The following is a 23,371-nucleotide window of genomic DNA, read 5'->3' as shown; positions in this document are numbered from 1 at the left end:
TCTTGTTCTTTGAGTACGTTTCTCTTGCTTATGCTCATCCCCTTTGCAGGCAGCCCTCAAGGCAGGCAAATGATAACATGCTCATTTATGCAGTGGAAAGGAAGAACTTTCATAAATGGAAAACACAATCACGGTACATTTCACAGATAAATTCAGTTGCAACCTTGAATCCAGTACTCAGAGCAAGTGCATTGTTTCTTACAGCCCCAGAAGCCAATGCTTAGAGAAAGGAATTTAAAAAACCATTAATGTTCCTTTAATCAATAAAGATGCGATGGAGAGGATGGGAGGGGGAAGTGGAGAAAAAAGATTTTACACTCTTACCTCTAATTTCAGGGAAGGATGGTTATAAGCTGCTGCCTGAAATAGGAAATTATCCCTAAGGCAGAAGTTATAGAGATGGTCCCTCCCACTCAGGGCAGCTTCTTGGTGCCCTGTGCATTTTGCTGTTGATTTCACTTATTGAGTTGGGTAAAAAGCCAAGCTTTAGTGACTTAGAGCTTTCTACAGCTGTATCCAGGGAAATAACACCAGTGCTCTCCTTTACTGAGAGAACTTCCTTGATGACAGAAAGAAACTAAGGGCAGGGTTAGCAATGCCACCATTTATGATGTATGCTAGCAGACCAATGTTTTGTGTATGTTTAGAACAGCCACAGTTGGGAATTTTTAGTCAGGTTATCTTGCTATTCAAATTACTGCAAATTCCAAGCACATTCATTAATCAAACCAGCAAATGTCTTTTTCAGGTTTTTTTTTTTTCCTGGCCCATTTGGAGTACATTTGCAGCCCTGTGAGGTGTCATGGCTGGGAATGAGGAAATTGAGCTAGAATGAGGAAACAGCCATGGAATGTAAGTCTTTTTTACAGCATAGTGCATGGCTGCAACCATTTTGCAGAGAGAACTTTTGAAGTAGCTTGTGGAGGTGAAGATGCAACCTCCCTGTTAGGCTTAAAAATTTTCCTGGAAACTTCTTGTTGAATTCTAGTTCTGTCAGGGCAACTGCACAGGAAAGGGCATTCCTTTAAAACCATGTGCCAAATCAGTGTCAGACACAGTTTTGGTTATAGTATCCCCCAGCCTGTGACTATCACAGTATTATTCTTGATTTATGTAGCAGAGTGCTATGGCATTTCAGAGGTTCAGATATCTACGCCAATAATTAAAATAAAATGCGATACCTTGAAGAAAAAATTTTGTTCTTGCACCTTTGGAAGCCAAACAGATTTAGAATATTTGAATCAGATTGTCATTGTTTCAATAAAAGGAGAATTTAAAATGTTCCCTTGGAGCTCACGATGGAGTATTTATAAATGCAGCAGAGTATTTATAAACCAGATAGCAGTAGAGCATACCTTGCCTGTTTTCATCTTGTTCCTTGGTTGTAGTTATGCATCAACATGGAGAGCAAACACAGGCTTAGGCAAAGAAATAAGATAAGAACAAAGCAACACTCCACAATTAATTTGATACTTTGATGTACAGAACATGTTACTGATAAAGCTTTAAAACTGCTTATTCTTAATATACATGAAATTGAGTGATGCAAACTTAGATGGTGATGCATGCTTCTTTTTAAGCAGTGGCACGTGATGAATTCATTCTTTTTTTGACTTCTTTTAACCATTTTTAGCGTTCTTGGCAATAAATATGAGAGTATTGCAGCAGAATGCTGTAGTAGGACAAATAGCTATGTAGAATATTGTATGTTTCTATGCATAAATGTGCACTCTAGTCAGGAAGCTTAATCTAAATAATCATGTTTTCCATGGTTTAATCTTCAGTTTTAATGTAACAGAGAAGTTTGTCTCTAGGGTGGGAAGAAGCTTCTAGATTATACAGGTTTCAAATGGAACCTTTTTTTTTCTTAATTTCTTCCTACTCTTGTCCTAGGATATGGTTCACCATATGGTCTCCATGACATCTTAAACTCATTCTTAGTTGTTTCACTCAGAATTTCTTGTAGAAAATCTCTGTGAGCATCACTGAAAGTATTTTTTCTGTGAGTAAATTCACAGATCTATCTGCCAATCAGTCAGCCAAAGCAAAATGAGTGAATATGACCGTGACCTTTGCAATGAGTGGGGTTGGGAATAGTTCATGTGACCTCTCAGAATGAAGAGTGAATTTTCTCTTTAACAAAAAAAAAAAAAAAGAAAAGAAAATGCAGTGTCCTTTTTATTGATGGTATTTGTTATCCTTCTGTACTTTCCTTTAGTCCTTACTTTTTCTAACCTTCATGCACTCTCACGGTGTTTCATTTAGAAGTCCTCAAAAGAGTGAAAGAATCACAAACAGAAAGTCCTGCTTACCTTATCTGTAAGCTATAACTACACACCTTAATCATTATTCTAGTAATTTCTTCCCTCTTCCTGTCTAAGTGTTTTTAAAATACTTAAACTGTTTCACAAAACTTCTCTGTTGTTGTCATGATATTCTTTACTGCTCCAAGGGTTTTTTGTTTTCTGTTGGATTCCTCATTCCAACAGGTTTGCTAGTTCAGCTTCCCTTGTTTTTGCCCTTGTTTCATGGACTGAAGTTTTTCTGTTTTGAAATTGCAACAGAACTTAAAATGTGAAGGGAAATGCAGAGATAAGTGGAATGATATGAGCCTCTACCTTAAAAAAGACCTATGAAAGGCTACATTGTTCTCTTCAGAGATCATCATGTGCCAGAAAATGTAGAGAACTGAGCCGTTTCACTTACCTGACACATGTATTCCAGCACAGGGCTATTTGAGGCAACACAATAAAATTAGAATAGTGAAACTGTTAAAAATGAAATGTACATCTGTTTCTCATTTACAGTCAGCTCACCACTGGCACATGCTAAAATCTCAAGAGAATTTCACAGATCCACAGGACTCCTCAGCAGTACTTAGTTTTCTGTTTGAATCTGATTTAGCTGAAAGGTACAGCTAGGCGAATAACCCCTGACTGGCTATCTGTATGAAAAGAATCAAAGACTGAAAGTTTTCCTTATTTCTAAAGCAAATTGTAATCTATGCTCACCCAGCTCAAAATTCAACTGTCACAAAAACATCTTAAAGTCTCAAGGGAGATCTAATAATCTACTTAGAAGTTAAAAAACAAGTGGCTGTCAATCACTGGTATAATGCAGAGAACAAAACTGCAAAAAAGGTGTTGAGTTTAGGCAGATGAGTGCTTAATGAGAGAAAAACAATTTCCTAACTTATGGAAAATCCAAATTGTGAGACAGTCTGGAAAGGGGATGTTTGAAGTCCTGCACAGTGTGACCTGTAGCTGAGGACTAAACTCAACAACTATAATTTACATATTATTTATTTTTTGATAGGGCCTGTGATGTTTCTGATGTGTGTAAACCTGGAACAAATATGTAAGAGGCCATGATCTCTGTTGTGGAGTACTCATTGCTTTAAGAGAGAACAGTTAAATTGGCCAAAAGAAGAAAGCTGCAAAATATTACAGTGCAGCCAGGCAAATAAATTTGGGAACACTTGGGTTCTAGTCACAGAGACCAGAACCACAACACTGTGGTTCTATTCAGTGAAGTATTTATTGACCAATAAGTTGCTTCTTGAGGGGAAAAAAACAAAAGAAACAACTATAAGTGAGTGGAAACCTAAACCTGGATGACAGTTACTATTTTGAAACTATGCAATAAGAGACTCTTACAAGCATTGTTAAAAGATTTCATTTTAAACTAAGTTTTTTTTAGCTAAATTCCCAGATATTTTGGTGACAACCATAAAGCAGTTAGGAAGAGGAGTCCTTGAAGGTCATGCCTCTCTGAAGCCACATCAGGAATTGTCACTTCAAATTCTTCTAAAAATTGATCTGATGTAGACAGACTGTGCTAAAGATGAGCTTCTATTTCTGAGGAATGTCTCTTAAAGACTGGAATATTGAATTTGTTGTCTCACTTCTCTGCTTTCAGAGTTTTCAGCATCTGTAAATAAATAATTACATGTTCATTGCAGCAAGCCCTGGAAATCAGCTCCCCTCTAATATCCAAAATATAAAGCTCTTTTTCTTAGGCCTGAAGTGATTTTTCTTGCATTGAGTTAGAGTCAAAAAACCAATTAATTTTGTCCTCTAATCAAGTCTAATTTATGGATTACTAAAATCAGATTTGATGCAACTGAAACATTTGCAAGATTATTCACTGGAAAAAAACCCTTCCAGCTCTAATGAAGTACCAGACTACAAGATGGCACAGTTTCCAGGCATGTGAAAGGATTTTTTTTAAACTCAGATTTGCTTCTAAACCATCCCCTTTTATTGGCTTCTAGCAAATAAACTGGTGTATGCAAGTGTGAATAGCATAGCATCATGTAGTACTAGTGGAGTTCATTGGAGTTTCCTGTAACTTCAGTGTTTCTGAGGCTGTTAAGTGTTTGCTCAAATACAAATGTAAGGGGAAAAACAAATAGAATTAAATATTGTGCCTGTGTACAATATTTAAATACAAATTCAATATTGCCCTTGTACCTGTGGCCCTGAACAGCACTGAAATCCAGAAAAAGCAATGGATATTGCATCTAGGGATTAACAAATTGTCAGGTAGTTAAAAAAATAGGCTAATTGTCCATTCTATTCAAAAGACTGAACTAAGCCTGAGGCTGACCTCAAGATTTACAAGCTGAGGGAAACAGTTTAGTCACCAAAACCAACAAATTACCAAAATCTCATTGAAAAAGAATGACAAGAGCCATGTTTCCTGAAGCAAACCACCCTGCAGGTATTTCACACAATGCCTGTCGTGCCCTAATCACATCTCCTGGCACTGCTTCTGGTGACTTAGACATAGCCCTGGTTTTGATTTACATCAGATAAATTCTAAATAAATCAAATGTTAGCTGCTGAATTTTCTGGAAATTTGGATTAAAATAACTTTCTTGTTCTTTGTCTAGCTTGAAAAAAAAATTAGGAGTTTGTGTCCTTGTAGCATTGCATGAGTTGAGATCTTAGCTGTTGATAAGGACAAGCTGTAACTAAGTAAAAACATTTTTCTGCCTGGCCTTGTGCCTGTGTAGAGTGTATTTCACTGTTCAGTAGCCTGTTGAACTAGGCAAGAAGGGGAAGGGAAAGACTCATTTCCATATTATCTGCCCATGCTTGGCACACAAGCCTTTGGAGCAATTGCATAATTAGAAAATAGGATGATATGGAAGGGATTATTTTGTTTAATATATAGGCCTCCTTCAAATATGTTTTGTTCTAAATAGCTATGTGAATATTAAAGTAACAACTTCTCATTCCTAATAGGTTGTCTAGAATAAATAAGTTATAAAAATAAGCCTTGCAAAGATCTAATTTGGGCCTAGGATTATAATTTATTTATGATACATTCCTCCTCTCCCCATCAAAGCCCTCTCGGCATTATACAAAGAATTATAAACCATATTAGAAACATCATTAAATATGTGCTGTAACAGACAAACAAAATAGTAAAACCAGACCTGAGTCAAATTTCTAAAAGGTATTGGAAAGTATTGCAAGTTGTGTAAATGGTTGAAAAGTGTAAATGGTTGAAAATAATTTTTTTTGAGTCCAACTTTCCACGTGTTGATTTTTTTTCCCTAATCAAAACATCCCCATTTTTATTAGCTGGCCTCTAGTTAATTCTCTGATCACAGTGTACATACTGTTTTGCTTCAGCTGCTTCTATTGAACTTAGAAGCACAAGATTCAAGCAGCAGGTGCCATTATACTGCCGAGCACAAAGCTTTACAATTTCTTCTCTTTTTATCTTGATATCAGCAAGCAGTCATTGCTGCAAATGTGGTACTGCCTCCTCTGTTTCACTTCAGGTTTTATTTCTATGTTATTGGCAAAAGGTGCTGGGTGGGAAGGTGGGCAGAGAGCAGTGTGGTTTTGTGCTGAGCCCTTGAAGCAGTGACACTGTTGGCCGGTGACATCTCCTGCCATGCATGAAGGGTCTGATTTCAAAGGACGTTCCTCAGGGTGCATTGAGAGGATAACCCTTGTCCTTTAGTCATCATTTTTTCTTTTTTTTTTTGTGTGCCTACACTGCCAAATCAGAGATCTCTCCCAGGAGCCTAAAGGCCACATCAGTTCATAGGGTAGGGATTCTCTGCCTTTTGTGGGGCAGGTGCTCACCCTCAGGGAACTGGATCAATGCCCACCAACTCTTCTGAGCAGTGTCCAGTTCACTGTGGTGCTGTTTGAGGGCATTTCTGCCCCTTGGGCAGAGCTGACCCTTCTTGCACCCCTGGTAACTGAAAGGTCTCTGGGAACAAATTTCCAGTTTGCTTCAGAAGGTAGGAAATATTCTTTGGATGGCAATGGCCAACAGGCAGGTACTGCAACACAAAAAAAGGTGGCACCACGTAGCAGACAAACATGGAGGAGCACGTCTTTCCTTTCCTTGTTAAAGCAGAACCACAGCAAATCAGCCAAATTTGAGGCAATCTAGGCGACTCCTGTGGATGTGAAATTCCCTGTGTACAAAATCATAGAATCATTGAGGTTGGAAAAGACTCCTGAGATCATTGAGCCCAGACTTTAATGATTAATGTCACAATTGCAAAACGTGAAAAGGTAGAAATTACTTTTATATTTTCAAAATAAGGCCTTAAAAGATTTTCTTTTGACTTTCAAATATTAAAAGAGACACTGTACACTTTCTATCCTTTTCTCCTAGAAGAGAGAAAATGTTCTGTTAAGAGTCAGTTTCGATCAATCAGGTTACATCAAAATTTCATTCTCTTTCAAAGTAAAATGTTTTTACCATCTATATTATCCAGCCTTCTTTTTCTGCATTATCACTGCTGCCACACTGTGTTTTCCTCTTTTATCAATTTTATGATGAGAACTCCATCACAAAATCTATACCAGGCTACAGCCACCCTGGTTTCAGCCAGAATTAGTTGAGAATGTGGCTTATGCTGAGTTCTCAAACATTTTCTCATCAGAAATGTGTTTCACTGACTTGGAGCCTTTCTCAGGAAGGTGTTAATTTTTTACCAAATTTCACATAATAAAATCCTACAAATACCCAGCCCATGTTTTCAACTTAAAATTGCTTTTGTTTAAAAAGTATTTTTGATTGTGTTATGACAGAAAACAGAAGAGCTGATTTGGGAATAAATTATCTGAAATGAATTCTTTTGTATGGGAAATTTAAAGCTTTTGTATTGTTGCTCAGAACAAATGAAGTCTTCAAGTGACTATTGAAAGTTCACATGGCTCAGAAATTTCCTATTTCAGGTAAGAAAGAACAGCAAGAGATCTGTAATTTGCTTTATATTTTGGGAAATTACAATACGTGCTATTTCAAATTCAAAAAGTTATTTGAAGATCAGCTTTTGGGGTTTTTTTTCCCGTGTGACACTGTAACAGTCAATCCAATTAAGTCATCTGTGGTATGTTTCTTGTTACAATAAAGCAAATTTAATGATTTTTTTTTCCTGTTCCATTTTGAGAGAAAATCAGGTTTTCTAACATTTTATATCAGTGAGAGCTCAGGAGAGTTGCAGTGCTCTGGTACCTCTTAATGATGCCTATTTGTTTTTTCTCTAGTTTTCCAGATCAAGATATTCGCAGGGCAGCGGTTCAACAAATAGAAAATGTGTCAAATGATGAATTGTTAGAATACCTCCCACAGCTGGTTCAGGTAAGGAAGGAATTGATAGCCAAGGAAGCCTTCAGTCCAGATCAATAATTTCATTAAATATTTTTGATGCTTTCAGGTTGGTTAAGACATTGTAACGGGAACAAATAAGTCTTGTCAATGCCCACTGATGCAATGAGTGGCTAAAAACAGAGCTGAGGGAAAGACTGTTTCCAGCTTTGGAGCATGGAATTGTTTTGGCATTCTGACTGGGCTTTTACAGATAGCACATGAAGGTATTTTCAAGTAACAAAGGAAAGTAAAAAGTGCATCTGAACAAGAAAAATTCTGTTCAGGTGACAGGACTTCATTGCAGTCAAGGAAGGAAATGCTGTTGCTGCAACATTTTTAATATCTGAGTTTTTAATCACTGGGATTTTAATACCACGTATACTGAGCAAACCACTGTCAACACAGAGTGGAGTGGACATTTGGTGTGCAATTGTCTCTTTAGAGATGTACACTGCATTTCACTGGAAATTAATGTTTTACAAGTTATGGCACCACTGCTTCCAAAACACTTGGTGATTGAATAGGTCCTGGGTTAGGGCTGAGCAGTAGCTTTTGGGAGCTTTATCCCCTCACTTGGTAACACTCTGCACATGGATGACCTTCTCTCCACCCTGCAGAGTTTCTCAGGGGTTCTTTCTGTGTTTGTGATATCTGCTTATCTAGATAGATATCTCTCTGTGCGTTTATGAATTTATTCATGTAATCCACTACTGAGAGGCAGCAGAACCTTCACAGCTTTACAGCATTCACAAGCTGCTGTGACCTTTCACCTTCCTCAGCTTCTGTTCTAAAATAAGTTTATTTTCCAAACCAGATAATCAGATTAAAAAATTAAATATATAAGTGATAGCTTTAAGTGGCGGGAGACAAGCTGCATATTTATATGGATATTAACACAGAACCAGGGTGGTTTCTGTCTGTCTTACAGCTGGTAGTAGATCCTTGGGAACTGAAGTTTCTCTGCTCATTGCATTGCCAGAGCAAGCTCTCCATTGATTGCTTTGTTCAAACTAAGCACAGGATGCTTTCTGTTATAAAGGGAAGACACCAAAGCCAGCACAGAATTGATTTTTATTATAATTTTTTCTGTTCAGGTGCTCAAGTTTGAGTGGAGTCTTGAAAGCCCTCTGGTGAAGCTCCTGCTGAGTCGTTCTCTTCAGAGCATCCAAGTAGCCCATCAGCTTTACTGGTAAGACCATTACAGTCATTTTTGCCATTACAGTCATTTTCTGTCGTGATGAAATTTATCCTTGAGTCCATTGGTGATAAACCCTCTTTTGGTTTAAAATCAACAGAAAAGCTAAGTTTTGCTCCTTTCCTCTCAGCACTGGGTGTGGGAAACTTGTATAAAAGACTCAATTATCTCTGCCTTCATCCTGGCCCTGGGCAGGAGGAAGAGGGGAAAGTTCTGCCATTTGGTTTTCAGCATTTTCTTTGTTTGAGCCAAAAGTAGCCTTCCCCAAAATTTGCAATTAGTTCACTTTCAAACGAGGCTAGCTGCTTTTGTGATTTCCCTGACCTCTCCTGAAGTTGTCATGTGTGTCAAAATATATGTCTTAGCCATTTTTATATCAGTCTGACTCGTGATGGAGTTTCCAACAGTTCCTTTTCATGATTGTGCAGATGTACCAGGCCTGGCAGAAATTGCCATTCACCACCTACCTCCAACATAAGGGGTCCTCTTATTGTATTATTGAATTATTCTGTTTGCTGTGCTGTTACCTCAAGGCTCTCTGAGAATGAATGTGGTTTTTGATGGCTCAACATCTGCCCTGTGATCTGAAAATCAAACTCTTGTGTGTTTTCTTTTTTTTCCCCCCATCTTTAGTAATGATGGATGAACTGAGCTTTCATTTACAGTTCAACTGGTTCAGATCCCTTTAACCAAAGCTTTCCTCCCTGCAAAGGACAGAAAACTATTTGAAATGTATTAATTTACTTGATGAACTGTGGGGTTGGGAAGAGCATAAATAATACTTTCATACCTGCATGGTCTCTGGAAGTGTTAGTGGGGATAAAACAGAATTATTAATGTGTTTGTTTTACTGAAATGGGTAGGATAATGTGCTTAATGAGCATATCTTTCAAATAAAGAGGAACCACATTTAGCCAGCCATTTTTCGACAGTGCCTGAAATATGCCTGAGACAATTTCTACTAATATCAAACTTATTCATACTGAATATAAAATATCCAGTCTGAAGTATTAAACATGCCCTCAGTGCTGGTAGTTTTCTTGTAAAATTAGAAATTATATCTAGGGTTCAGTGGACAGGGGAATATCATTAGTTTGCCTGTATTTTCTTTAACTCCTCTCTTCTTCTCAGAAGAAAAATGACAGCAGTCTTCTTCCTCTTTACTTCCCAGTGCAAGTCCCTATTTTTCCCCAAATTTTGCCCAAACTGTCTAATATTATAACCTTGGGTAATACAGAGCAGTTATTCCATCCTGAATATATATGTTTATCTAGCACACTGCAATGTAAAGTGGTGAAATAAATTTATTTTATACGCAGCTTTATGTATAGAGTAACTACATCCACATCAGGTAGGTTATTTCTCACTGTGTTCTCTGCCTTTCAGCTGGTAGTAGCTCTGTTCATGCTGGGGTACCTCTTTTATTTAGGTGTTTAGTTCATATATTTCAAGCTAAACTGAGAATTTATATGTGGCTCTTAAAATTTGGTGCTTGTATTCACCATCTACACTTTAGGGTTTTTTTGGTTACTCTGCTCCACCCTGTTCTTCAGTAGTAAACTGTTTTCTACCAAACATTCCAATTTATGTAATGACTCATATTCCTGCTCCTGTGTTTTAAAAGAGTTTCCCAACCCATAAATTCTACTTACAAAGTTTACCAGTATTTTTGTAGCTTTTATTAATAAAGTCTTAAATAATTAATAAAGTATTTCCTTCACAAATTGAATTTCAGTCATTATAAAAAAAAGGGAGAGCAGAGGTTTTCTTCCACTTATTTGTAAAGAGACTTTTAAAGAAGTTCAATGATTTAATAATGTGGGGAGAACATGTGTGCATGTACACTCAGATAACTTCTTTTAAGAAATGTGATTAGGTTAAATTTTATTCTCAAGTGTCACGTTCTGTTTCATTACCAAATTACCTATCAAGAAACAAGGATTGGTAAAAAAAATCCACTACAATAACAAATTTTTGTTTATTTTAATTGTAATGATTGTCATTACAATACAAATACTGTTAAATAATATAACAATGTGCACATTGTACCTGACCAAAATAAAACTTGTAAAAGAAGCCTAATGCAATGTAGAAAACTGCTGAAGTGGTTTCAGAGCCACAGGGAAAATTCAACTGATTTAAACTTCAGTGTTTTACAATAGTACTGTAATTTAGAAATTGCTAGAAAAGGTGGTGACTGTGGACACTATAACTTATTTTAATGACAAATACTATTTATAATAAGATGCCAATTATTTCAAATTGACTCAATTTCCCTGCAGGTCAGAGATAAGCAGCTACCCAACAACGGTGTACCATCTCATCACTTTTTTAATATTAATGTTGGATAACAAATTGTTAATTTCTTCATCAAGCAGTGATAAGTTTGTCTGAAGATTTATTTAAAAATTATGGGGCAGTAACTGGCAAAGGTGGACAGAACAGAGAGAATTTTCATTCTTGGGACATTTTCAGCTGTTGTCACTCAGGAGAGTTTCAGTCTGTTCTTTGCTTGTATCTGTTGCAGATTTATTCCATTAATTCTGTTATTGATAAGGATCTTACACCCTGTTTGAATGGTTGGGTTTTCTCTTATAATTTGTGTCTTTTCTATTCTCTAAATTCTTGAGGAATCTGGGCCATTGAATCCATCAGTGTTTTACCTCCTCATTAGTACTTTCTGAATGCCCTCCCAAGGAGGCTAAAATTTGCCCATGAATACTGTGCCTGCACAGGAGTAGTGTACCACTTAAATCCCATTTTAGTCTTATTTCAGGACTTCCCAATGTCCATGAGACATGGAGAATTATCCCAATACCTTCCAGAGCTCCTGGCAGGCAAGAAGGCTGGAGCAAGTTTCCCCATTCCCTGGAGCCTGGGTGTCAATTTATTTTTTTACTGTTCCTAGCAAAGCACAAAAAGTTGCTTGAGGGGAAAGAAACCTGCTGAGCCCTTTTGGGCCCTTCTGCTCACTGAAAGCCAGTGCTTTTCTCTTTACTACTTGATGTTTCACACACAGGTGGGTTTTTGTCAGCTTTTGTGCTGGAGCTTTAATCCACCTGGCTTCCTGCCAGTTGGTTTCCCTCTTGCTTGAGTGTTTTTGGCTTTTAGCTGCTGTCACAGGTGGCAGCTGCAGCGTGCAGCCAGAACAGCTGGCTGGGGCAGCAGGTGGCCAGGAGAATGCTTCACAGATGGTTGCCTTCCACAGGAAGATTGAATAACAGGGGGAAATGTCCTCCAGGATCTGTGGCAGCTGCTTGAAGGTGGTGCTGGGGAGCAGCACCATCGTCATGCAAGAGTGGGAGTGTTTGTAAATTCCAATAATCTGGTTTGCTTAGCTCAAGGAAAGGAAAAAGTCAGGTGAAAACCTTGCTGAAGACAAAATGTTCTTTTATAGCTTGCCCTCTAAGTCACTTTGGAGAACTTTCTCAGTTTTTGGCATTTCTGAACTGCAGGTTGACTGACAGGAGAAAAGGGAGTAGTCTTCTGTCTTTTCCAAGTCCACATCTTGTAGAAAAATAAGAATGTGAGATTAAAAAGGAACTTGGTGGAATTCAGCACACTGGAAACAATGTGAATCAGACTATTGATTTCATGGCCAGAACATATTTTTTTTTCCTATATATACAGAAAAAGAACTATAAGAAACAAAAAGAACAGCAATGTATAAAAGTTTAAAAATACCCCAGTTACATTTTCTGCTCTTGGGAGGTTTGTACCTCAATACCTTCTTCTCCAAAATCATTACCACTGCTTCATTCAGAACTCCAGCATTGAAACAATTGCCTCATATTTTCTGAAAGGAAATATATTTTTAACTGTCAGAACTGGTCTATGTTAACCATAATTTACTTAAAGTGTTTGAAAGAAGGAATAAATCAAGCAGATACTCACTTGTCCAACACTCTTAATTATCTGAACATTAAACAGATGACCATCCTCCAGATCTTTTTCTTCCTGCATTATCATATCCTTCTCTGACAGTCAGAAGTTATCGAGTGCTAATTATGAAATGAACTTCCCAAATAGCTGTGCAGAGCAGGCTGAAAACCCCAGCCCATTAAAATGACATGGACGTCAACACAAAAGATGCCTGTTCTTGTTTTTGCATTAATTTGGTCTTTTTTACTGAGCAGAATTAAAAAAAAAAAAAAAAATTATAACGTGTAACTTTGAACCTGTGTAGGAATAGCCAGTCCAAGGATATTTTTGATTCCCCTTAGTGGTGATTGTGAATTTCGTTGGAATTCAGAGAACTTGATGGGATCATTATGTTTTGGACTGCAGAGAACCTCAGCCATAGATCACACCTTGGGATTCTAGTTCTGAAATCATAATTCTTTCTTGTTTATGTAACACCAATCATTTGGAGACCTTTTTTTGTTCTTTAGTTACTTACAGGTCTAGTAAATAACACCATTAGAGCATTATTTGTGTGAGATAATGATTCAGCCAACTTCTGTGCTGAGTGCTTCATTATTAGCAGTGTGGGCCTTGGGTTATTGCTTTGTACAACAGACAGATAATTATTTTGTTTCCTAATTTAAAGACTTTCCATTTTCTCAGACTCCAGTTTTAGAAAAAGATGATATCAAATGGAATACAGAGGTTGTTGTGAAGAAGTAACCACTGTTGTGTTTGACCTTTAGTGGTTACTGACTTTGTGAGAAAATGGTAGATATAAATCAACAAAACCATATCTTACATTTAATTAAACACATTTTAGATCTTAAGAAAAAAAAAAACCCCAGTAATTAGTAAAAGTATTTAGTATTTTAGGGTCACTTTTTGCTGTGTCTAAAGACAGAGGAGTAGACTGGCTTTGACCTCAGCTGGAATTGATAAAAGCAGGTGCCAACTGGAGGACTAGAGGACTGAGGGGCAAGACCCCATTTTAAACTTTCAAAATTCTAACAAAAAGAAAAATGAAAATAAAGTCCAAATAATTTTAAAAAATCAAATTGACAACATGACTAGGAAAGGTTAACAAAGAATCTAAGTATGGCATTTTAACTTTTAAAGTATGAAGAGGGAGTTAGTTTCTCCATGCTGTTGAAAATTGCAGCTTTTTAAAGAAAGAAATCTGCTTAAAAATTAATAAAGCACAAATTTATGCCTTTTTGTAATTTAGTGAATATGAGAAAATCTGGTGAGTCACTGACAAAGGATATAAATAACATAGTTTTGTGTGTGTCTGTTTTTAATTATTTTAATGATCCTTAGTAGAGTGAATGTGTTCCTGAATGTCCAGAAATTGAGGAAAGTTGGATGTTTTTCCAAATAAAAGGGAGGAGGTGAGGGACCCGGTGATCATGCATCAATGTGAACATGGAGTGAAGCATCATTAATTTTATTGGTGCAGGCAAATATTCAGCAGCACTAAATAAGTTACTAAACACAGAGATAACTCTGTGTGTGTCCCACCTTTGGAACAAAGGAAATTCCATGCCAAAAGTCATATTCAAGAAGGATTAACGTTGTCAAGTGAAGCATAAAAAGTCTGTAAATACCAGTTATTAGTTACTGTAATGAAAACACACACCACTGTGTATGTGCACAAGTGAGCCTACTTAGAACTGCAAAGATAAACTGGGAAAGGGAACAGAGTTCTGAAAAGCTTTAATTCTTTTAGCTCCTTCATGATTTATAAGGTAGCATTAAGGAAAAAGTTTTTCAGTACATTGTTTTTCCACACACGGCTTGTCTGATTTATTTTGCATTTGGCTCCTTTTGCAGTTAAAAATTCTGGAGCTGACAAATCTGGTTTTTCAGCTGTGCCAGAAAACTCCCCACCAAGCTTCAAGTGCTATCTGTCCCAACCCCTGCAGTAATGGAGCTGAACATGAAGGGTGGGTTTGCCTCTTGGATCTGCCCTATATAGGAGGGGTTGCACAGAGCCCTGTGGTGCTCTCGTGTCTCGTGATGGGCCGCAGTGACTCCTCTGGGTGGGCACAGAGGGACTCAGAGCAGGGTTCAGTGCAGGTGTCACAGCTTTCATCTCTTCCTTTCTTCCTTATTTTCCCATTAAAAAAATCTTTTATTGTTCCTTCTTTGAAAAGCAAAACAGGGAGCCAAAATCTTTGCTGATGGATACCTCATGTCATCTTCGCTTGTCCCAGAGGGACATCTGGGGATGTAAACCTGAGTAGTAATAAGTCAGGAAAAATTTTGAGAAAATGTTCATCTAGCCTTGTCACTTCCCATGGGTAATTTTCAGTCATGAATTTGTGGAATTATTTTGATTTTTTTTTTTTTTATACTGTGAAAAGCTACTAGAAAAAGATGCCTGAATCTAATACTAGAACTAGTTTCTTTATATGAAAATTTTCTTTAGGCTAGGCCAATGCTGAAGGGCCAACCTCAATGATCTGAGATGTCCAAATCATAAATAACAGTAGCTGCAATTTAAGGATGATGCAGATTTCCCCAATTCTAATGATTTTGAAGAGACAAAGCCTGTTATAAAGTGAAGAGCATGGAGGGAATCTCCTGTGACTCTCAGCTGAGCAGCTGGTGCTGTTTCACTGGTGAAATGCTGCTTCTGCAGCTCAGGTGCTCCTGATTCTCAGTGCTCAGGCGAAATACTGGGAAACGATGCCTCACCACAAATTTTTTAGATGTTGTATCTAAAAAAATTTTAATTTAGTTGCGTTTCATGATTTCACTTTCAGGCTTTACATTTTGGGAATATTTGGAAGAAAACAATTACATTTCTTTCCTCTGTTTGAAACTTTTGTTTTGCTAGAAATGGCAATTACTGTACTCAAAATGAGTCTGCAGATGTTTCAAAATTGCATCACATTATATAAACATTTTATAAGTCTTGCTCTGTTATAGATCTTTTATTCTTTCCAGCTTAGCAAGTTTCATGTTTTAACTGTAGCTGTTTGAACCAATTTTTGACAAAACTTGTCTTGAGATACTTCAGAGCGTTGTTTTCAATCCGTTTTTCTTGGAACACAAAATTTTTGCCTCATTACTTGAATAAATGCAGTTCAGGCCCTGATTTCCTTGGACTGATATGTTTGCAGTACTCATTTATAGTTAGGCTGTTGGTCACAGCTGGGTCTGACAGGCTGGAGTTTTGTAAATCATTCCTATTTCTGAACACTGGCAGTGAGAACTTCAAGGAAAAATGTGAATAAACAGAGAGGCTTCAAGTGGTTACAGGACATGCAATGTAATGAGTTATTGGTAGGCTTAATGTTGCTGTCAGTTGTGTGATTTTTGTGGTTAATACTTCTAGGTTTAGTCATCACTCTCCACCAGAATGAAAACTGGGCCTTGGACCTTTGCCTAAATAACTGAAACATTAGAAGAAATAGAATAATGAATTAGACATTGTTGAATATGTTGCATCAGGGCATGATTTAGCAGAAAATTACTTTGTAATTTTTCCTCAGTTTTGGGTAATTTTTCTTAGGAAAGAATTCCCTAATGTAAACCCAAATATAATTATTAACACATTTTAAAATAAACAAATAAATAAACTAGAATAAAAGGTAATATTTTAGGGAAGGAGACAGGAAGGATTGATAAAAGGTCTTGTCAGGATAACAGTGCAGAATTACTATAATGCAATATTTTTAGGTGTTTGCAGATGATGAATATTTCAGGATTAAACTCATAAAGCCCTTGCTGTTCGAAAATGTTTCCCTGGATGTTAATTGCTTTCAGAATGCTCACCCATTCTCAGTGGTATATTAGTCTGTAATCAGAATGTCATTTGGATGGTAACCAAATCAAAAACCATTTGAGAGAGGACAGAAAGAGCTGTCAAATGGGTTGGTTTTGGCTCTTTTGCTTGAACAACACTGTTGGGGATGTTGTAATAACAATAACCTCCTTCTAAACAAAGAATTATTCAAGGGACCATTTTCTCACATTGTCTTCTTCAGTGTTTTCTTAGCAGAGAGTCCACCTGGTTGGAACTGATGATGTTGGACCCTTGAATTAAACACAAAGTGACCAGTAAATCTAAAAAGAATTAGCATTTCATCCAAATCTAAAACCTGTAAAATTCTTCCCAATGGGTCATACAAGCCATAGGGATCTCTGTCAAAAGACAGCTGAATTATCCTTTAGCTTTCTCTGTTTCTCAAATACACAGGATGGTGTTTGGTAAAGTTCAGCACATTATTTTTTGTTTCAGAAATAAAATCAGGCTACAAGAACTGAATTTTTTCTTCAAAAGGCCTTTATTCCTGTGTAAAGGCATTCAGAGATAAGTTATCACAATATTGCATCAATGGTGGGTGGCTGACAGAGTAATGCAAAGCAGCAAGGAATTTTTCACTGACTTTTTTTTAAAATGTTCATCAAAAAATCAGAGCTTTTCAGAGAAACATGGAGCTCAGCTGGAAACATTCAGATGGCATGTCAAAAGGTCCTAATTCTTCTGCTTGTCACTGCAGATGGCAAAGCAGAGACTTGTGGCTGTGGTGACCCAGTGAGTGCCACGTTGAGCTGTTTTTTGAACAATTTGCCTTCCCCTCTCCATTGCTATAAACCATCCATCCATTCTAAGGCAAGTCCCCAGCATGCTTCCAGCTCAGCTTAGAGGAGGGGCAATGCACATTTTCAGACAATCCCTAACGCAAAGTTTGTTATTTCAGGTACGTCTCTGTCTCTGTTAGGTTGGACGTGACATACACACACGTGATCGGGGTCTAAAAAGAAAAAAGTTTTTATTCTGTGTGTTCTCCAGCTTATATAGTCTTAACAAAGGGTGATCTTAAGTCATTAACTGCATCACAATAACTTATTATATTCACTGGTGCAAATCAATTAGCCTCAATATAACTGGCAAAAGTTTTACAGAAATTTAATAAGGCACGTATACACATCTGCTTATGCACATAGTCTAGCTTACAAAAATTTTCATTTATCTTTTCTAATTTTTTTCCATGCTGACGGCCTTGTCTTCTTCCTTAATATGGATACACTCAAAAATCACCAATTGTTATTTCTTCTATTAACTCAGGTTTGCTTGCAGGCCAGCTGTCAAGCCCCTCCATACTTCCCCCTTTTTGTATTTGAGCAACAAACACAGCTGACAAGGATTTTTGCAGGGCCTGGTGCAAAAATCCAAGCAGACCAGGGAGATACAAGGCAATACTTACTATTACCAACAGAATTAACAATCCAGTCTTCAACAAGGCCTTAAGCCACCCAGTGATGCCCCAGCTCTTGAAAAAACTATTCAGCCATCCCCATCCATCATCCACTTGTAATTTCAAGTTTCTCTCTTTCAAGTTTCTCTTTCCCTCTCTTGGTGTTCATTTTGGTTGCCTTATTTCTTAGCTTGAAAACACACCAATCTTTTAGGCATAGCAGTTTTTGAAGTACCATTTCAAAAATGGTATCTCACCTCTGCAGTGTGTTGCCTGGCTGCTGTTCACTGCTGGCTCTTACTTGAGGGAAAACCTTATGTTAGGGAAAAAAATTTAAAAAGAAGTTTTAAAAAAAACTGTTAGGAAGTGGAGCATGTGGGTTTTAAGTGGCATAAACTGCTGGCAGCATATATATGGGAAATTATTTGTTTGTAAATTTGATCAAAGCCTCAGTGCTGGAGTAGCTATTGTTTTTCATTTGTCTATCTTTCAAGAGCTAGTACAAATTACCTCCACTGAAAATTTTAAATGGTGAATACAAATTTGTTCATATTCATTCCATTTTTTCTACTCAGGTTTTTTTCAGGTTCACGATTGTTTTGGTTTTGTATTATGGAAGTGATGTTTTAGGAGAGGCTGTTGGTGGTTTTTTTCATGTTTGATAAAAAGAACTAATTGGTGATGGTTTGGGGAGTTGATGGTTTGTTGAACTTTTAGAAAGTTGTATGAATATATAATTTTTTTGTGAAAAACACACGTTAAAGACAAAAAATCCTTTTTTTAGCTGGTAAAGAGGTAACAAGGGCTGGGTCTTGGTGGGCAGTAGAAAAATAACATTCTGGCTGAGTGCTTGCTGGATCAAAAGTGGTGGCAAGCTGTGCAAGCACAGCACAGCTCTAGAGTGGTGAGAGTTCTGTTGATGTGGAAATAATACCATTATCTTTTGGCAGTATTAGAGGTGGTATAAGGATTGCAATAATATAGCATAACAATAGAAGTTATTGTTACTCGAATAGAGAAACACTGGCAGATACACAGGTGGATGATCCTTTCAAACCAGCACCTTCCCTCTTTCACAAAATGAGATTTCCTTCCTTATCTAATAAGTGGTTTGTAGAGTTCAAACCGTTGGATGTAAAGGGTGACTCTTAAATACTTCAGTGTAAAGAAGCAAAGCCACCTTCAACATATCTCTCCATAAAATCCTGTTTTACGCTTCTTACACTTGATTTTTCTAGCTTGTGTAGAAAGGCTTATATCCAAGTAGATTAAAAAAATATATATTTTTTTTCCCCTTACATAAGTGCTCAGTTTTCATGTTCAGCCTCCCCTAGCAAGTGTTCACAGTCTGTCATCCAGTGAAATTAAAATTACTGTTCCCCCAAGGCCTCCTTCCACTTCATTCCCAAGATTCATCTAGATTCCCATGGAAGTGGGTAGAGGATGTAATGTGCAAAGTAGCATGATTCTGGCAGTGGAAGGCTTGAAGCTGGGAATTCCCTCCACCTGCTCTGAAAACACCTCTGTCTATTCTGCTTTGAGATCCCAAATCTTCTCCCAGGAACAGAAGCCTGAGCAGTGTTCACTGGTTTAGGAAAGGAGGGAGTTGCCACAATATTCCCAGTATTTGCAGCAAAGTGTGGCACTGATTGAAGCGACAGAAAATATGTTTTATAAATAAAATTAAAATAGGCTGGCAAAGGAGCAAAGAGTAATCACTGAGGGAATAAAGGATAGCAAGCAAAATATTTTTATAGGAGGAAGGATGCAGAAAAGCAAGAGGAAAGCAGATATAAGTTCAACTGTAAATTGCATAGATCTGCTGTGTTCTAATAATACTTTTTACCAGCAGTTAAGTTTAGATTCAGATGAGGTCCCAAGAGACCTGGGAGATCTAGAATGAGTTCCATAATAAAGCATTATTCCCAAGTATAACCTGGGAAATGGCTGGCTACTCTACCCTTCCTCTAGAGTGTAATTTTGATTCCTACATTGCTATATGTTCCCTTAAAGACCCTTGTGCCTGGAAATGTAATCTCTCTGTGCTTCTGTCTCAGTCTCAAGTCACTGATTCTAGAAAACAGGCATCAAGTGTCCTTTTGGAAGAGCCTCTGGAGACTCCTGCTTGATTGCTTCCTACAAATCCTGAGGCTGACAGAGCTTTGTCTGACATAACTTCCCTGAGAACTTGAAGGGCTAGGAGCCAAAGAGTGGTAAATATTCAGCTGTTCCTTCAGAGGATGCAGCTCTCACATTTTATGTACTGCAAACTCATGAGAGAATTTTGTCCAGGCAGGGCCATGGGCAAACCCCCAATCTCCTATTTTATACACAAGGGTGCTTCCGCCAGACATGGTCTAGTCAGTGTAAAGGGTAATGTGGATTCTTTGTTCCTACCCTAAAATTAATCTGTATCACAGAAATTTTTGAAATATTTGCTGTTCCTGTGACAGCTGGGCCCTGGCTTGATGTGCTTGCCAGAAATTGCCCTCCAGTTTCTGTGGTTGATGGGACAGAGCTGAGTGACACTTGGAACAGAAAAGTGACAGAACTTAGGAAAGCAGCTTCTGGCACTCTTATTCGTGTTCCTGGCCAAATGACACGCCTGCCTGTCGCTGGGTCATGTCTTTTGAAACTCCTCTTGTTCTGGGAACCCATCATCATCATCATAGGGTAAAGATGCATCACTGTTCCCTCTGCCATCCCAGGAGCTCTCCCAGTCTGCTGCCGAGGACAGGTCCTCTGAACACCCCATCCAATATCAGAGCTAGCCCTGATTAGAGCAGGGGCCAGACCAGGGGACATGCAGAAGTCCATGCTGACATCAGTGACCCCTTTCTGTGCATTGCAAAGGAATCCTGGGACTGTCTTTGCTTCTTTACTCATTCTTTCAATCCTGGAGCCAACAGGACACTCCTTAGTGAGGGTGCTCTTACCTGTGGGAAATGCATTTGTAGAGAATTTTCAGAGCCTGACAGTTTACATAGAATGTATCTGTATGCAAACCTTGAGATAAGAAATGCTGACTTAGAAATGCCATGGAATAAGACAGACATTGTTGAGAGAGAAATGGAGGTGGAAAAAAGTTTCAAAGGATGGTTTTGTAAATAACACTGGATGCTTTGGAGAAGTAGAACTGTGAAAGATGCATTGTGGTAGGACCCACGAGGGGTAATTTTGGGTGATTGGCTTTAAGGCATTGACAGCATAGTGTGGCAAAAGTTGATAAACCAAGCAGCTCTTATAATGTATTGTAATTAAGAAGTAGTTTCTGATTGTGATGGTCTGAATTATAACATTTGTATTGTCTCACCCTTCACAAGAGGCTGAAATAGAATAAAAGTTTTTAAAATGGCTCTCAGTTGCCCCATCTCTGGGTCAGAAAAGGACTCAATCCAACACTTACCTTTGGGAGGATTGAGAATGTTGAGTGTTTTCCAAAAAAAGCAGTTTTGTAGTAGGTGCCATCTCCTGGTGGAGGCTTTCACCAATAACTTTCTGTAGAGTTCCACACAGGTGGTGTTCAGCTGAGTCAGTGTCATGGTGAAACCCACAGGACAGGAATTTTTATATTACAATAACAATAGGCACAGAAATAGGGATGTGCTCTTTCTTCTGTAGCATCTGAAGGAACCAAGCCTGAAGGCAAACTGAACAAATCCAAAATTATTTAAAAGAAAAAAAAAATGCTAGAGGGGTTGAGTCCAACACTGCTTAAATGGAGAGTTTTTCCTTTTGTTCTTTCATTTGTTTCATTTGAGAGTGCTATCGTTTGTTTCAGTCAGTCCTTTTACAAATATATAATGGAAAATATGAAAAAAAGTTGTTAAAATGAATATCTTTAAGAGAAATTACCTGATTATTCCATTCTACCCACATCACCGGCCACATGCTTGCATATAAACTTTCTGCAGGAAGGCAGAAAACATAGCATTCAATGATAATATTATTTGAAAGATAGCTTTATAAAATGCCATAAGTTACAAGTGACAGCAAATGCTCTTTAGAATAAGAAACCAGTAGTTTTCAATTAGTGTTAAATGAGAAATTATGTCAGCTGATATTAAATAGGTATAAATGTCTGGATTAGTACAAAATTATCTGATGTCTGGAAAAAAAATTAATTTACTGAATTGAAATTAATCAGGCTCATTAGCTGTAGTGTGGCAGCTGCCATCTTGGCTAATGAAGAAAGGACTGAGCAGGGATTTCCACAGTCAAATTCATTGGCTTGGATTAACTGAAAGAACAGTCCCTCACCATGAGTGTTGTAACGCATTATGCATTTTTAACTCAAGTAAGGCCTTGGTTGTGCTTCAGCAAGGGAAGTGGAGCTCTGTCTGGGAAAAAAAGGCTCTGCCATTTGCAATAATTATCCTGTGAGCACTGGGCATGGGGAAGGTCACACAGTAAACAAGATTTTCACATTTCTGTAGCATTTCCTTTATTGAGTATGGTATTAAAAGTCAGTATTTATCCTTCTAAACCTGCTCCACAATGTCATTCATTGGGTGTGATGATTTCTATCAGGAAAAGCACTTTAATTTAATTAAACTTGTCACTTTTGAGTGGCTCACACAGCCCTCAGATCCCATTTGTGGATAGGGCAGTTTGTCAAAGTGGCCACAGTGGCAAATATTCCTGACCCGTCAGTGCCTTGTTGTGCGTGTCATTCACGGAGATATTGCTTGGTCATGGAAATGGAGCCTCGTTCAATGGATGCCCCATTTTTAATCTTTTTGGCATCAATTCAAAGCTGACACATGCTGTCTTCAGCTGTTGCCCAGCTTTGTTATTAGGAGTTTTCAGACTAGCAATTTAAAGGTGATTTAAACAATAATTTGCCTGGCTCACCCCTGGCTGCCACCCCATGTGTATTGCTGGTAGGAAAAACATGGCATTTACCCATATTAATTTTTGGCATGCACAGATTTCTGGTCTGTCAGCAGAGTGCCCCTTTTGATGAAGTGTGGCTGATTGAGGGCTCTTCGCAGGGCACAGCTATGGCAGGAGAGCAGAGGAAAGATGAGAGCTCTGCTTCTCAGTCCAGCTGCATCCTCACAAGGACTGAGCACAAGGACAGCACTCGGGGTGAGAAAGATGCCAAGAGCAGAGCCAGGGAGCTTCAAAGTCCCAGGAGCATCCTGTGTCAGCTGGCTGATCTATATTTATTCTGCCCATGCTGTGACTGCCCCTGGAGAGCTTGCTCCGCTCTTTACCTGACTCAGGACATATGGGAATATGACATCTGCTTGCTGCAATAATACTTCCACAAATGTGATTGTGAATCTTGGAACCACACCTGGACTTTTTATCACAACAACTGAATCTTAATTCTGTTTTCTTATGAGAAAAAAAAAAAAAAAATCTGCCTGGAGCTGTTATTTTCTCCCATGATTGAAAGACGCTGGTGAGATGGGTTCCCACATGGGAA

The 23,371-nt window shown here is 38.0% G+C and overlaps 1 protein-coding gene across 1 annotated transcript in view; it reads left to right on the top strand.

Moving 5' to 3' along the window:
• The window catches only part of PIK3C2G (phosphatidylinositol-4-phosphate 3-kinase catalytic subunit type 2 gamma), a 242,221-nt gene that overhangs the window by 128,678 nt on the left and 90,172 nt on the right, over positions 1-23,371 (top strand). Inside the window, exons 18-19 of the mRNA XM_058805171.1 lie at positions 7,527-7,620; positions 8,724-8,818. Coding sequence (XP_058661154.1) covers positions 7,527-7,620; positions 8,724-8,818 — 189 coding nt within the window. The remainder of the gene's footprint in view (positions 1-7,526; positions 7,621-8,723; positions 8,819-23,371) is intronic.

The sequence above is a fragment of the Ammospiza caudacuta genome, chromosome 5, assembly GCF_027887145.1.
Source record: "Ammospiza caudacuta isolate bAmmCau1 chromosome 5, bAmmCau1.pri, whole genome shotgun sequence".
In the NCBI taxonomy this organism is placed as follows: Eukaryota; Metazoa; Chordata; class Aves; order Passeriformes; family Passerellidae; genus Ammospiza; species Ammospiza caudacuta.
This window is presented reverse-complemented; position numbering and strand designations above follow the sequence as displayed.